The sequence below is a fragment of the Sciurus vulgaris genome, assembly GCF_902686455.1.
Source record: "Sciurus vulgaris genome assembly, chromosome: 8".
In the NCBI taxonomy this organism is placed as follows: domain Eukaryota; kingdom Metazoa; phylum Chordata; class Mammalia; order Rodentia; family Sciuridae; genus Sciurus; species Sciurus vulgaris.
This window is the reverse complement of record NC_136468.1, coordinates 6477412-6491789: the sequence shown is the minus strand read 5'-3', so window position 1 is coordinate 6491789 and position 14378 is coordinate 6477412. Positions and strand designations below refer to the sequence as shown.

General features: G+C 51.2%; 1 protein-coding gene across 3 annotated transcripts in view; it reads left to right on the top strand.

Annotated features, from left to right (window-relative positions):
- AOC1 (amine oxidase copper containing 1) overlaps positions 1 to 5640 on the top strand; it is a 7374-nt gene extending 1734 nt beyond the window's left edge. For all 3 annotated transcript variants that reach the window (XM_079150628.1, XM_079150629.1, XM_079150627.1), the window contains 4 exons: positions 1886 to 3471; positions 4184 to 4469; positions 4737 to 4869; positions 5122 to 5640. In XM_079150628.1, the coding sequence (XP_079006754.1) occupies positions 1890 to 3471; positions 4184 to 4469; positions 4737 to 4869; positions 5122 to 5388 (2268 nt within the window). In that variant the 5' untranslated portion in view covers positions 1886 to 1889 and the 3' untranslated portion in view covers positions 5389 to 5640. The remainder of the gene's footprint in view (positions 1 to 1885; positions 3472 to 4183; positions 4470 to 4736; positions 4870 to 5121) is intronic.
- Positions 5641 to 14378: the final 8738 nt, after the last annotated feature.

Below are 14378 nucleotides of genomic sequence, written 5' to 3'. Positions count from 1 at the left end.
AAATGCCAAGGGGACTGAGTGGAGGAGTGAAAGAAGTTTGGAAGGCCCAAGACAGAAAGTTCCTTTGCAGGGAAGGGTTTTAGCCAACTTTGAAAGGAGACACAGGATATGAACTTGACATAGAAAACCAGGTGGGAAAGGAACGCCACAAAGTTGAATGTCTCTGGAGGGAATGCCCTGTGTTCCCAACACTTTTGAATCAGATAATTGACTCAGGAAATACCGTTTCCAAAAAGCAAGAAGTGCAAAGCATCCCGGTCTTGGGTTCCCTTTCTCTGGCTCCCCCATCTGCGCCTGGTGCAGCGTCACGGCCCTGCCCCTGGGCCTGATCCAGGGTTGCAACTGAGTCGGCATGGGCCCTCAGTCCCAGCACCCACCCCCACTGCGGGGGCCCGGGGCTCCCCAAGCCGGCTGGGCAAGGCAGACTCCCAGACCTCTGCCTCTGCCCACACCAAGAGGTTCTAAAGATGCAGCCCCAGGGGCTCTGACCTGGGGATCAAAAGGCAATCGCCTATGAAAGCAGGGACCTGCCAAGTCAGGGTTAGGGGCGCTGCACCTAGGGCACCGCCTGGGGGCGAGACACTCAGGAAGAGGAGCCCACAGGGAGACTCCAAGCCTTCCGGAAGGAAGTCGGTGACAGGCATTGAGGGCAGCTCTTCCCGAGAGGAAGGACAAATGCGGGTAGCCTCCTGGCAAAGTAGTTCAGGGTATGGGAAACCGGAGCTAGGGGACAGCAACAGCCAGTGGCTGCAGCCTGCATACCTTGCAAGAGCCAAGGTTTCCCAGGGACTCTGCACAGCAGGTCCTGGCAGGTGGCCCCACTCCAGGAACAAGAGAGGACAGAGAGGTGGCCACCTAGATCTGCCCTTAGCTTCACACACAAGTCCTTACTGGTCACTCAAGCGGGGTTAGGAGGCGATGAACCTGATCACACCCTTCTTGCAAAAGGAAACGGAAAGGGCACCCCCAGTCACCAGCTGTCACCCCACCTGGTGCCTCCTACAGCCGCAGACGGTCAAGAGACCATGACTCAGCTGCCCCATGGGAGCAGAGAAGGCTGGACAGAGCTGGCCGTCCTCACCCCAGGGCCCAGTCTCAGAGAGTCACTCTGCAGAGCTTGAACCTGCCATGCGCTGGTGTCCACAGGCCATCTCAACAGGGTCCACCATAAAGAGAAAGAGTAGCTGACGCTTTGCGTGTGTTTCCCATAAGCCAGCATCTTCCCAGACATTCCATTTACTGTGCAGCTGTCTTCTCTCAACAGTTCTAGGAGACGGGTACTGCTGCTATTTCCATTTCATGGAAGAGAAAATAGAGGCCCAGAGAGTTTAGGCAACGTGCCCAAAGTCACAGAGCCAGTCCTAGAGGTGTGACTTACCAGAACTCAAACCCAGGAGGCCTGAACCCAAAGCCTACCCTTTAAACATCTACACTAAATTCCAAATTTTATCTTCCTAAAAAGTATTTTGTTGCATCATAAAGGCAGTTTTGCTGTCAATACAGCTCTCTGCCTCCCAGACACAGAAAACACTTTCTGGCCTACTGAGGGTCAGGCCTCTGGCCATGGTGACTCACAGTGCCCCTGGATGAGGAATATTCTAACTCACTGAAATAATGCCCCAGGAGGATAAAACAAGGGAGGGTATCTAGGTAAGAGGGTCCATGGAACTATGAGAAGTTTGCAGACAGAAGAGGAGAGAGAAAAATTTAACCCCGCAGACACAGAGACAGGGACCCAGGCAGCACTGGGAATGGTGTAGGGGCCCCACGGAGCCAGCTGCCTCTGGCTGGGGCTGAGACAGGAGGAGGAAGCTCAGTCCACAGGAACCACGAGGTACTACCCTGATGCAAACCCACCTTCTCCCTCTCCTCTGCTGCATTCCAGAGCGATGGCGCGAGAGAGGTTGGCTCTGGGCTGGGCGGTGGCTGCCGTGCTCCTGCTGCAGGTGGCTGGGAAACAGCAACCCCCCTGGACCCTGCACGGCAAGGCCGAGGTGTTCGCAGACCTCAGTGCCCAGGAGCTGAAGGCCGTGCACAGCTTCCTCCAGGCCAAGAAGGAGCTGGGGCTGCAGCCTTCCAGGACACCGACCATGGCCAAAAACTCAGTATTCCTCATTGAGATGCTGCTGCCCAAGAAGCAGCATGTGCTGAAATTTCTGGATAATGGAGAAAGGCGCCCAGTTCGGGAAGCCCGTGCCATCATCTTCTTTGGAGCCCAGGAGCACCCCAACGTCACCGAGTTTGCTGTGGGGCCCCTGCCCCGGCCCTACTACCTGCGGGCACTACCGCCCAGGCCTGGGCACCAGCCCTCCTGGGCTTCCAGGCCCATCTCGGAGGTGGAGTACAACCTCCTCCTCCACACCTTGCAGGAGGTCACCAAGCCCCTGCGCCAATTTTTCCTCGATACCACAGGCTTTTCCTTCCAAGACTGCGCGGGCCGATGCCTGACCTTCACCGACGTGGCCCCCCGCGGCTTGGCGTCTGGCCAGCGCCGGAGCTGGTTCATCTTACAGCGCCACGTGGAAGGCTTTTTCTTGCACCCCACTGGTCTGGAGCTCCTTGTGGATCACGCCAACACAAATGCCCAGCACTGGACGGTGGAGCAGCTGTGGTACAACGGGCAGTTCTACCGCAGCCCAGAGGAACTGGCTCAGAAGTACGCAAATGGAGAGGTGGATGTGGTGGTCCTCAAGGGACCCCTGCCCAGGGGCCTGGGGGCCGAGAGTGCAGAGGAGCCGCCCCTCTTCTCCTCGTACAAGCCCCGTGGGGACTTCCCCAGCCCCATGGGTGTGGGCAGCCCCCGCGTGATCCAGCCCCACGGAGCCCGCTACCGGCTGGAGGGCAACGTGGTGCTCTATGGCGGCTGGAGCTTCGCTTTCCGGCTGCGCTCCTCCTCCGGGCTGCAGGTCCTCAACCTGCACTTTGGGGGTGAGCGGGTTGCCTATGAGGCCAGCGTGCAGGAGGCAGTGGCGCTATATGGGGGACACACGCCCGCAGGCATGCAGACCAAGTACATGGATGTGGGCTGGGGCCTCGGCAGCGTCACTCACGAGTTAGCCCCCGGCATCGACTGCCCGGAGACCGCCACCTTCCTGGACACCTTCCACTACTATGATGCAGACGATCCCGTCCTCTATCCGCGAGCCCTCTGCCTCTTTGAGATGCCCACAGGGGTGCCTCTCCGGCGACACTTTGATTCCAACTTCAGTGGTGGCTTCAACTTCTACGCAGGTCTCAAGGGTCAGGTGCTGGTGCTGCGGACGACCTCGACAGTCTACAATTACGATTACATTTGGGACTTCATCTTCTACCCTAATGGGGTGATGGAGGCCAAGATGCATGCCACCGGCTACGTCCATGCCACCTTCTACACCCCCGAGGGGCTGCGCCATGGCATGCGCCTGCACACCCACCTGGTTGGCAACATGCACACACACTTGGTGCATTACCGCGTCGACCTGGATGTGGCAGGTAGGAACCCAACCGGCAGCTCCGTGTCAAACGTGCACATAACCAACAACCGATGTGCCACAGGAGACAGCACTCGAAATGCCCTGAAATAAAACCGGGGCGTCTGCAGAGCATGCTTCTGTGGAACACACAACTAGAGACTTGTGTGCCCCTGAAAATCGTATAAGTGAAAAGCCCAAGATTTACCCCTGTGCAACCATGCAGACCTGGCCTGGCCTGGGAGTTGAACAGAGTCCCATGGGTGGTTGAGCAGAAAGGTGTGTGTGGAGTTGGGAGGAAAGTCACTGCCCAGCACCTTGAGGCGAGTACAGGGCCACCTGGGGATACTGAGTGTGTCACCACAGGAGAATGGATACAGGGCCCAACATCACATCCTGTAACGGCACAAGGCAACCCGGACCAGATGGCAGTTTCTGCCCACTCAGTCCCACTTGCCCCTGGATGCTGTCTCTTATGCCTGGGGAGCTGCCCGTGACAATTTGGAATCCCCCAGTTGCCATGACAGGCCCATGAGTTGTCCTCTAGCTCCTCTGGTTTTGAGGACTTTTAAAGTCCCTTGCTCCCTCCCACAGCTGGCCCAGTGCATGCCCCCAACACCCTTTTCCTGGTGGTCGGCTGTTGGGTGTGGTCCAGGGTGGAGATCCCAAGACAGGAGCAGGCCGTTTCTGTTCCGGGGCCTGATTCCCATTCTCCCCCGGCTGCATACCTCCAGGCACCAAGAACAGCTTTGAGACGCTGCAGATGAAGCTGGAGAACATCACCAATCCCTGGAGCCCCCGACACCACCTGGTCCAGCCAACTCTCAAGCAGACGCAGTACCTCCGGGAGCGCCAGGCAGCCTTCCGCCTCGGACGGACTCTGCCCAAGTACCTGCTCTTTACTAACCCCGAGAAGAACCCCTGGGGCCACAAGCGCAGCTACCGCCTGCAGATTCACTCCATGGCTGAGCAGGTGTTGCCCCTGGGCTGGCAGGAGGAGCAGGCAATCACCTGGGCCAGGTGAGAGGACCCAGGGAGGCTGGAGAGGGCCAGGGGCTCTCCTCCGTGCCCGTGTCTGTCTGTGCTTGTCTGTGAGGTTCTGTCTCTGGGTGTGCATCTGGGTGGCATCTCCGCACATTCAGCTCCGGGGGCTCCAGGTCCTCTGTGGGCCTCTCAGAATGGGGAAGCAGTAGAGTTCTCCATCACTGACCTGGAGGATGTTCCCTGAGAGGGGCTGAGAGGCCACCTCTGTCCCCAGAGACACCCAACCTCTCCTCGGCCTGGCAGGTACTCCCTGGCGGTGACCAAGTACCGGGAGTCTGAGAAGTGCAGCAGCAGCATCTACAACCAGAACGACCCCTGGAGTCCGCCTGTGGTCTTCGAGGAGTTTCTTCGCAACAATGAGAACATTGAAAATGAGGTACTGACCCAGTGCCCACCCCTGCCCACCTCATCACCCTCAGAGTCCTAACCTGGTCCCATCCTAGGAACACAGCTTTCTGTGTGGAGGGCAGGTTCAGAGGTCGTGAGACATCTGCTCATCTCTTCCAAAGGGGGCTTCAGGTGTCCCTGGAAGTTTCCAGGCACAACTGAAAATGCCCTGAGCCAGAGTGACCTGCAGTGATCAATACTAAACTCACGCTGCCCACTGAAGCCCCCCTCTCTCCTGCAGGACTTGGTGGCCTGGGTGACCGTGGGCTTCCTGCACATCCCTCACTCAGAGGACATCCCCAACACAGCCACGCCTGGGAACTCTGTGGGCTTCTTGCTCCGGCCCTTCAACTTTTTCCCAGAGGACCCGTCCCTGGCATCCAGAGACACCGTGATCGTGTGGCCCCGGGACCAGGGTCCCAACTACGTACAGCGCTGGATCCCTGAGGATCAGGACTGCATGAAGCCTCCCCCCTTCAGCTACAATGGAACCTACAGGCCTGTGTGAGGCACCCCAGTTCTGCCTGAAAACCCAAGAGCCCCACAGGGCAGCCAATAAACTTCAGTGTCCAGCCCTGTGTGCTGCTTCCTGGACAGTGGGGACCCAGCATGCGAGAACACATGGGCATGGGCTCCACTCACATTCGCCTGCTGAACCCCAAAAAGGCCTCCATGAACAATACGAGGGAAGCTCACTGGGGTGCTAATAGGTTTTTAAAGATCTAAACTGTCCACTCCCTCTTGGAGAGGCTGTAGGGAATTCCCCCATGATGGGCTTGCAAAATGGCGCCACCATAGAAAGATGCTATGGGGAAACCTAGCAGACTAACCAGCATCTTTACACGGGTCCAGGTGTACTTCTACTAGACCAAGGCACAGCCACACGGCCACACAGGGGGTGGCAGACCAAGGATCTGATGGAGGACACTCTGTGTGCCAGCAGGGAAAGCTGCGAGGTAGAGCAAGGGAAGAAAAGAGGCGGAGACTGACAGGAAGAGGATGCCAAGCTTCTCGTAAGGACGGGAGGGGGCCATGGAGACCGGGGTCCCTGAGGAGGCCAGGTGATGAGCACAGGGATAGCGGCAGGAGGGACGCCTTTTTCTGTTGCGCTGGGGTTTGTGTCAATTGTGTTTTGTTTATGAGCTCATTGGGTTTCCGAGTAAGGACAGCCTGGGGAGATCCAGGAAAACAATGGAGAAGACTGGACAAGGCAGGGCACTGAGGACGAAGCAGAGCTGCCCAGACTGGACACTGGAAAGGGCAGTGTCTCCTCCCTTCTCCTCGAGGGAGCCACCAAGTGCCTTGGCCACTGGGCCACCTGCCCCAGTCAGATGACCCAGGGGCCATCACCCTCACCATGGAGCCTAGCTCTGTTTATTTTTCAATCATGAGATGGTCTCGCCTACTCAGGAAACCAAAAATCTAAATTTTAGAAGAGGGAAGAAGAAAAGAAGGGAAGGAGAAGAAAGAAAGACAAAATTCTTCTTGCCGGTCAGCAAACTGCAGTAGGTGGCCAGGGTAGATGGGCAGGTGCAGGATACCTCCCTCAAAGGCAGGCACATCCTAATCCCTGGGACCATGGAAATGTCACCTACGTGGCAAAAGCAAGAAACTTTGCACGTCTAATCAAGGCCAGGATCTTGAGATGGAAAGTAGCCCGGGTCACCCAGGGAGGGGGAGGCTGAAAGTAATCACAGGGAAACTCATGGGAGGGAGGCAGCAGTTCAGAGAAGAGAGATGCCGCGTGCCTAGAACAAGGGGCCACAAGCCAAGGGATGCAGGCAGCCTAAGAAGTGGAAAAAGAAAAGGAAACAGACTCCCCCAGAGGCTCCCTGAGGAGCACAGCCCTGAAGCCCTCGAGAACCTCAAGAGCCCGGCTGACCACAGGGTGCGGCCTCGGGACTGATGCAGCAGATGTGGAAGTCCCTTCCGGGGGCCGCACACTGTGCCTCCCAACACTGACAGCCAGACTCTGCTCAGGGCAGTCACCCACCAACCCCAGAGCCAGCACCTGCCAACAGGCACTAGGCACCAAAGTCTAGGGGCTGTCGAACCCACAGATCAACAGACCAGAATCCAGCCCCTCTCTTCCCCTGAGGCGAGGGCTGAGCGTGGCTTCCATAGAGCTTTTAAGGGGCTCAGAAGACAGCCAGTCAGAAGCCAGAGGAAGATGTCTCCTCAGGCATTGAGCCTCCCCAGCCACGTGGAGGGAGCGCCAAGGCTGGCTTTTGCCGTCTGTCTTCCAGGCCGGACACGTGCGGTCAGTGGTGCTCAGTGGTACTGGCTGCATGACCGAGAGCCTAGGAGATATAGAGCTCAGTTCCTCTCGTCCCTCACGTCCTCCCTCCTCTACATGTGGGGTTTGCATCCCTAGCCCCCAAATAATGATTTTGGCCACCATAGTGCCACACCCTGCCAAAGAGGATAGCAAGAGGACCTGAGCCTGACCCCTAAGGAAGCAGCCCTGAGACTCCTGGGGATGCCACTGCCCTCCTGCAGCCCCGTCCCTAATGGTCCTCGCAGGCCAGCCTTCCCCTGGTGGCCCCGGCTTCTCCTGATCAGCATTCACCCCCATTGCTCATCCTGCCTTTAGGCATCACTGGAACCCTAGGCCAGTGCCTGGCCAGGAAACAGCAGGGGAGTCACGTGGGGAGATGGGCCAGAGGGACAATGCCTGGAAGCTGAGGCGTGTGTCATGTGGAGGTGGACGTCCTCAGACAGCCATCTGCTGGTATTTTTGGTGTTGCATGTTTTTCCATAAAAAAGGAAGTCTGTCTGACCCTCGAGCTACAAGCAGCCCCCTGGTTGGACACAGCTTGGTCATTGCGAACTCACCCAACATCTGTTCACCGTGTGGCCTGCACTCTCAAGGTGTGACATGGCATCCCCAGCCTGGAAGACCAGCTCTGTGCAGGCAGGTGAATTCTGACTGGGCACCACGTGCACACAGGAAGGGAGACTGTCCCTGATGTCCAGCCCTTCTCAGGTGGGAGATCTGAGAGCCGCAGACTTTCCCAGACAAACCCGCAACCAGGACCCAAGAGAGGGGGGCCCCAGAAGTCAGGTGGCTTGAGAGTGCTCATCCTCTACCTGGCTGTACTCCACAAACTCAGATGCCCCGAGAAGCCCCAAGTCCAGCTAGATGGCACGGTCCACCCAGCCAGCCAAGGACTTCCTTGAGAATGACTCTAGCTCTTGTAGGACAAAGACAAGGTCTTTGTCAGCTGGAAGCTCCCAGAAGAGTGGAGTCAACCAAGAGTGCTGGGCCCCTGAATTATTCCACTGAAGCTGTGCTCAAGTCTTTGTCTAAGCCTCAGGTGTCCAGCAGCCACGCCCTCCGTCACCACACCCCTCTACCTTTTGGTGACATTAAACCTTTCCCCTTGGTTCCGCTCCCTCCAGACCCATGTGTACCCCTAAGGTATGAGCAGACCTCTGCTGACCTCCAAGCCAGAGCTCACCATGATGTGGACTCCAGTCCAGCAGGAGCAGTAGCCAACTCATGGGCCCCGAATGAAAACACAGGAATTATTAAGAATTCAAGGTGGTAACAGAAAGCATCAACCCCCATGCTATGGCCCAAGCCCAGGCAACTGGTCCTGCTGTCTGCTCCCACAGCTTGCATCAGCCACATCCCCAGGACCCTGTTTCCAATAGGAATATAGCAAAGTAGCACATAATCTTCTCATCAAACCATTTTCTGCTTCTCAAAAAGAAATGTTCAATTGATATGCCAGTTGAAGCAAAAAAAAAAAAAATTCATTTTAACTAAATTCAAGTTTGTGCAAATCATAGCAATTGAGCACTTTAACTTATTTTTATAGTAAATTTTTCACCAAAAAGACATGTGAGCTAAACATTTTTCCCAACTGCAGATTGCTCAAGGATTAACCCTAAACTCTTGGCCTGCCCTGAGCTATTTCTCAGAGCACAGCCACTAACTGTCTTATCAACTTCTCCTCCTTTGCTCTGCCTCTCCCAGTTAGGGCGAGGTGTTTGTAAGTTGTCACCATATGTGTGGTCATTGACCTGCCCTTTTAAACTGCAGGGATTCCCTGTCCTGAGGGCCACTTCAAGTTCCAGGTCCAGTAACCTGGAATTTCTAATGCTGAAGCCAAGACAAATCCAATAGCAAATGTAAACTATCAAGTGTAGATGGCCGATCCAAGATTTGACCAGAAAGTTAGAAGGATGCTTTACCAAACCCTAATGTTCATTCACTAGGGACCCCAATGGGTTTGCAAAATTCATAGTGCCTGCCATCGCTGTCTGAGAGTTGATTCCAGGTTTACAGTTATCCATCACCACATAACAAACTGCCCCAAATTAGTGGCACAAAACAATAAATATTGGGCTGGAGTTGTAGCTCAGTGGTAGAACACTTGCCTAGCAAGTGTGAGGCACTGGGTTCAATTCTCAGCACCACATATATAAATAAATAAATAAAATAAAGGTTCATCAACAACTAAAATATATATATATTAGAATAATAATAATAAATATTGTTTATTGGGACAGGGATTCAGACAGGACACTCTGAAGATGGTTTGCCTCTTGTGATGGTTAATTTTGGTTGTCAACTTGACTGTGTTGAGGAGCACCTCAAAAATTGGTAAAGCACACTTGTGGACATGTCTGTGAGGGCGTTTCCAGAGTAGCGGCGAGTGTGGGTCAGGAACTCGTGGGGAAGAGGCACCCTCCGTGTGGGTGGCACCATCCAACAGGCTCCACCCAGACAGTGCACGGGAACAGAGGGTGAGGCTCATAGTGCATGCTTGGCACCTCACGGGTGAGCGTGGGTTTTACTGCTGCTGTTACCCATGAACATCAGACTCTAGATTCCATGGCCTTTTAATGTGGAACAGCACCAGTAGCTCCGGGGACCCTCCTGGCCTTCACTTTGGACTGGGGCTACAAATCATTGCCCTCTCTCCTCCTCTGAGGCTTCCAGATTCTTGAGCTGAGCAGCTACTAGTTTCCCTGCCTCTCCAGCCATGAGACTGCCATTGTGGTACTCTCCAGCCTTTGATCAGGTAAGCCAATCTAATAAGTCCCTATTATAAGTGTGTGTGTGTGTGTGTGTGTGTGTGTGTGTGTGTGTGTGTGTGTGTGTGTGTCCTCCTCCCATTTGTTCTGTTTCTCTGGAAAATCCTGACTACTAATACACCTCCTACCCGGAGCCTCAGATGGGAGGACTCAAAAGTTTGGATTCTATTATGGAGGCAGGAATCATCTGGAAGATTTTGCCCTGGAAACTGCTATGAGAGCAACTTGAAGACTGTGCTTAAAGATGCCTGTGTGGCCTCCTCATGTGCCTGGGGCTTCCTCAAAGCATAGCAGCTCCGAGAATTCAGACTCTGCACAGAGACTCGGTGCTTCAAGAATAGACATTCTAGCCACAAGGAAGCAGCACACCTCTCGGGATGGCTCAAGGGGCCACACCACTTCCCTCTGCCACACTCCTTTGGGCAGTGCAGTCACCCAAACTGAAGACACAGATCCCACATCATGATGCAAGGTATGTCAAAAAAGTCTAGAGGCCACGGCTTAGAACTGCCCCCACACTCATTCCACCTACTCAAGGCAGCTCTATCCTGCCAAGGCTGCAGCCATGTCTCAAAGGTCGTCTTTGGTTCCAGCCTCCCAAATCCTTTACATCTTGGGACGGCATCTCTGGTGTGCAAAAAGTTTTAGAAATGCCTTCTTTTCTGCGGCCAAAATGAAGGTTTCCTCCATTAGCCCTCAACATCCACACTTACAACAAAATGGAATACAACCATCCCTCCATCCCTGAGATGATCAGTTCCAGGACCCCCGCACATTCCGACACGCATGGATGATAAAGTCCCTTCTATAAAATGGCACAGAGCTTGGTATAACCTACGCACATCCTCCCCGACACATTAAATCATCTCTAGATTACTTAGAAGACCTAATACAAACTAAGTGTATGTGAATAAGTGTCCTATTCTTGCTTAGCGAATGATGACAAGAGTCTGCACATGTCCCATTCAGCACAATTTTTTTTTCAAATATTTTCCATCCTTATTTGAAAAAAAAAAAAATTTTTTTTTAGAAAAAAAAAAAAAAAGTAAAATTATCTCTAACCACAGACAGCATGGTCTTGCAAACAGAACATCCTAATCTACTGAAAAGCTATTAAAACTAATAAACAAGCTTAGCAAGTTACAGGATATAAGATCAATACACAAAAGTCAATTACATTCCATACTCTAGCAATGGGCAATCCAAAAATGAAAGCTTTTTAAGTTACATATACAATAGCATCAACAAGAATAAAGTACTTTAGAAATAAATTTAACAAATGAAGTGTAAAATTTATACTCTGATAGTTATACACCATTGCAAAAGAAATTAAAGGATACCTAAATCCATGGAAAGACATCGCACAGGATGATAAGATTCAATATCATTAAGATGACAATATACCTAATACAAATGGACAGATTCAATACAACCTGTAACAAAACTTCAGCTGAATCATTTATAGAAGTTTACAAGCTAAAATCAATATGGAAATTCAAGAGACCCAGAACAGCCAAAACAAAGTGGAACCATTGCTTCCTGATTCCAAAGGTCACTACCAAGTCAAGACAGTGTGGCACCAGCAGACGCACAAAGATACTGATCAGCGGGAGAGAGCTGGAGGCCAGAAATAAGCCCTCAAATTTACAGTCAGTTGACTTTTGAGCAAGGGTAGCCATTGCAACGGCCAGTGCTGGGCAACTGTAGGTCCACAGTTAAGCGGTGAAGTTGGATCCCTATTTCATAGCACACACAAAAACAATCTCAAAATGGATCACAGTCCTACAGTAAAGTTAAAGCTCTTAGAATAAAATGGAAGCATAAATCTTTATGACCTCGGATTAGACACCAAAAAAGTTAACAATAATCCCTTAATATCATCAAATATCCATGTTCTCTTAGGAAAAGAGGCATAGCAACTAATTATAAGCTGATCCACAAGGAGAATCATAATATTTGTGAGATAATAGAAATTTTTGAATACTGGATGGTTGATGATATTCAGGATGGTGTGATGGTATTATGCTTATATTTTTTAAACAATTCCTTATTTCTCATAGATACATGCTAACATATTTACTGTTAAGATGATATGACATTTGTCACCTAGTTCAAAGTAATCCAGTAGAGAGGGCGTGGAAGTTTATGGAGTATAGACGGAAGGACAAAGGCTCATTCTATCATATTAAGTTATACTATAACACTGTAGTGATTGTTTAAAATCCTGGTATTGGCTCAAGAACAGACCAATAGATCAACGGAACTGAAACGAGAGCTCAGAGACTCACCCGTGAGCTTAAGAGAGCTGCAAATAGACAGGAGAAGAATGGACCATTTAGTAGGTTGTAGAGGGGAAACTCCTGCAGTATGGAGGGCAGTAAATCTCTTCCTACCTGGCAGGATGTCCAGTGGGTCCCAGGCAGAGTGAGGGCTTCTATGTAAAATGTGAAATTTCAACAGAGAAACATTTCTGTGACCTAATGGTGGAAATCTTTCCAAATAAGACTTAAAATCACAAGCCCCAAGGTAAAAACATCATGGTTTTAATTTCATCCATATTACAGGCTTTTATTCAACAAAGAAAACCACAAAGTTGACAGATTGGGAGATGGTATTTTCAACATCTCAAAATTAAAAAGCATTAGTAATTAGAATATATAAGGAAGGTCTGCAAATCTCTAAGAAAAAGTCATGAACCCATTTTAGAAATGGAAAAGCATATAAGCTAGTAATTTATACAGAACCCCAAACGGATAATAAACACATTAATGTACAATCCAAATTGGAAAATTAGATTCTGTGAAAAGTAAGCGGAGTGTTAGGAAACAGGGCTGTCGGGATGGATAAGTGTTGGGAATGGACTTTGTACAATGAATGTACATCCCTCCCAAAACTCAGAAAGTCCACTCTGGGCACAGTAATTAAAAGAAATTCTCATCCCAGACTGTGAGGGAACAAGAACTAAGGTATTCAGGACCCAGCAGAATTGGATGCAAATTCGTATCCGCCCTGGGGGTAATGGGTGAGTCAAGTGCAGGGGTGAGCCATGAAGTACCCAAAAGCAGGCCGCACTCCCTGGTTCCCTGGGAAGCAAAACTGAGGTGCTGAGATGGAATTGGATTTACTGGGGAGCTGGGAAAGTAAAGGGAAAGAAAGAGGATTGGGCTTGGGAAGCCATCCAGACCTGACAGAGTCCCTGCCAGCCCGGAGAACTCTGGAGCAAAGATGGCTGACGAAGGAGTTGCAGAGGATGGAGATGAGCTGGCCCTGGTACAGCCACTCTGCTCAGCCATCGCTGGGACCACCCACAGTGTAATGTGCCCTGGCCCAAAAGCTAACAGTAGGAAATATCAGCTGACCACACACACACACACTCGCTAGCCATTGGGGAAGTACAAATTGAAGCCACAAGGAGATGGTATACACTCCAACTAGAAAAATTAAATTAAAAAGGAATGACTATATCAATCGCTGGTGAGGATGCAGACAAACTGGATCTCTCAATCATTGTTGATGTAAATGGAAAATGGCTTGATAGTTTCTTATAAAACTAGATATGCACTTACCATATAACCCTATTACCACACTTTGGGGCATTTATTGCAAGAAAATGAAAACTTATGTTAACAGAAAGGCCTATACGCTAGAGCTCACTGCAATGTCACTTATAATAGCAGACTAGAAACAACCTGGATGTCCCTTGGTGGATAAATGGTTGAACAAACCCTTGGTTCAATAGGCTACAGGTCAGCAACAAAAAGTATCCATGCTGACACATGGAAAAACCCGGAACATCACTAAGCACTGTGTTAGAGGCAGAGGGGAGCCAAGAAATGTCACACCCAGCATGCTGTCACTCAGATGGCATTCTCAAAATGGCAGAACGGCAGAAACTGGGGAGAGCTTAGTGGTTTCCAGGTGACAGGGGCAGGGGATGGATATGAATAAAAAGAGGGAGAGGAGGAGGGAGTTCTTTTGTACTCTGGGAGCAGCAGTATATCAGTTGAAGTGGTGGTTAAACAAATCTACAGCCGAGACAAAATTGCATAGAATTGTACACACATGGCTGCATGCAGATTTTTGAATGGTGAAAATTGAATAGCTTCTGTGGCCTATACTGATGTCAATTTTCAAGTTGTGACATTTTAATCTGGTGTTATGACTTGGCCCTAAAATATCCCCCCAAAGGCCACATCCTATAGACTTTATGTGTTGGTTGACTTTGCATCGCTGTGGCCAAAACACCCGACAAGAACAATTTAGAGGAGGGAAAATTTATTTGGTGCTCATGATTTCAGAGGTCCCAGTTCACAGATGACTGAGTCCATTGCTCCGTGAGGCAGAACACCATGACTGAACAGCAGGGCAGAGGAAAGCATCTCACCTCACGCAGCCAGGAAACAGAGACAGGAAGCAGGCAGGAGCCACAGGGAAGATGCACCCTTCCTGGGT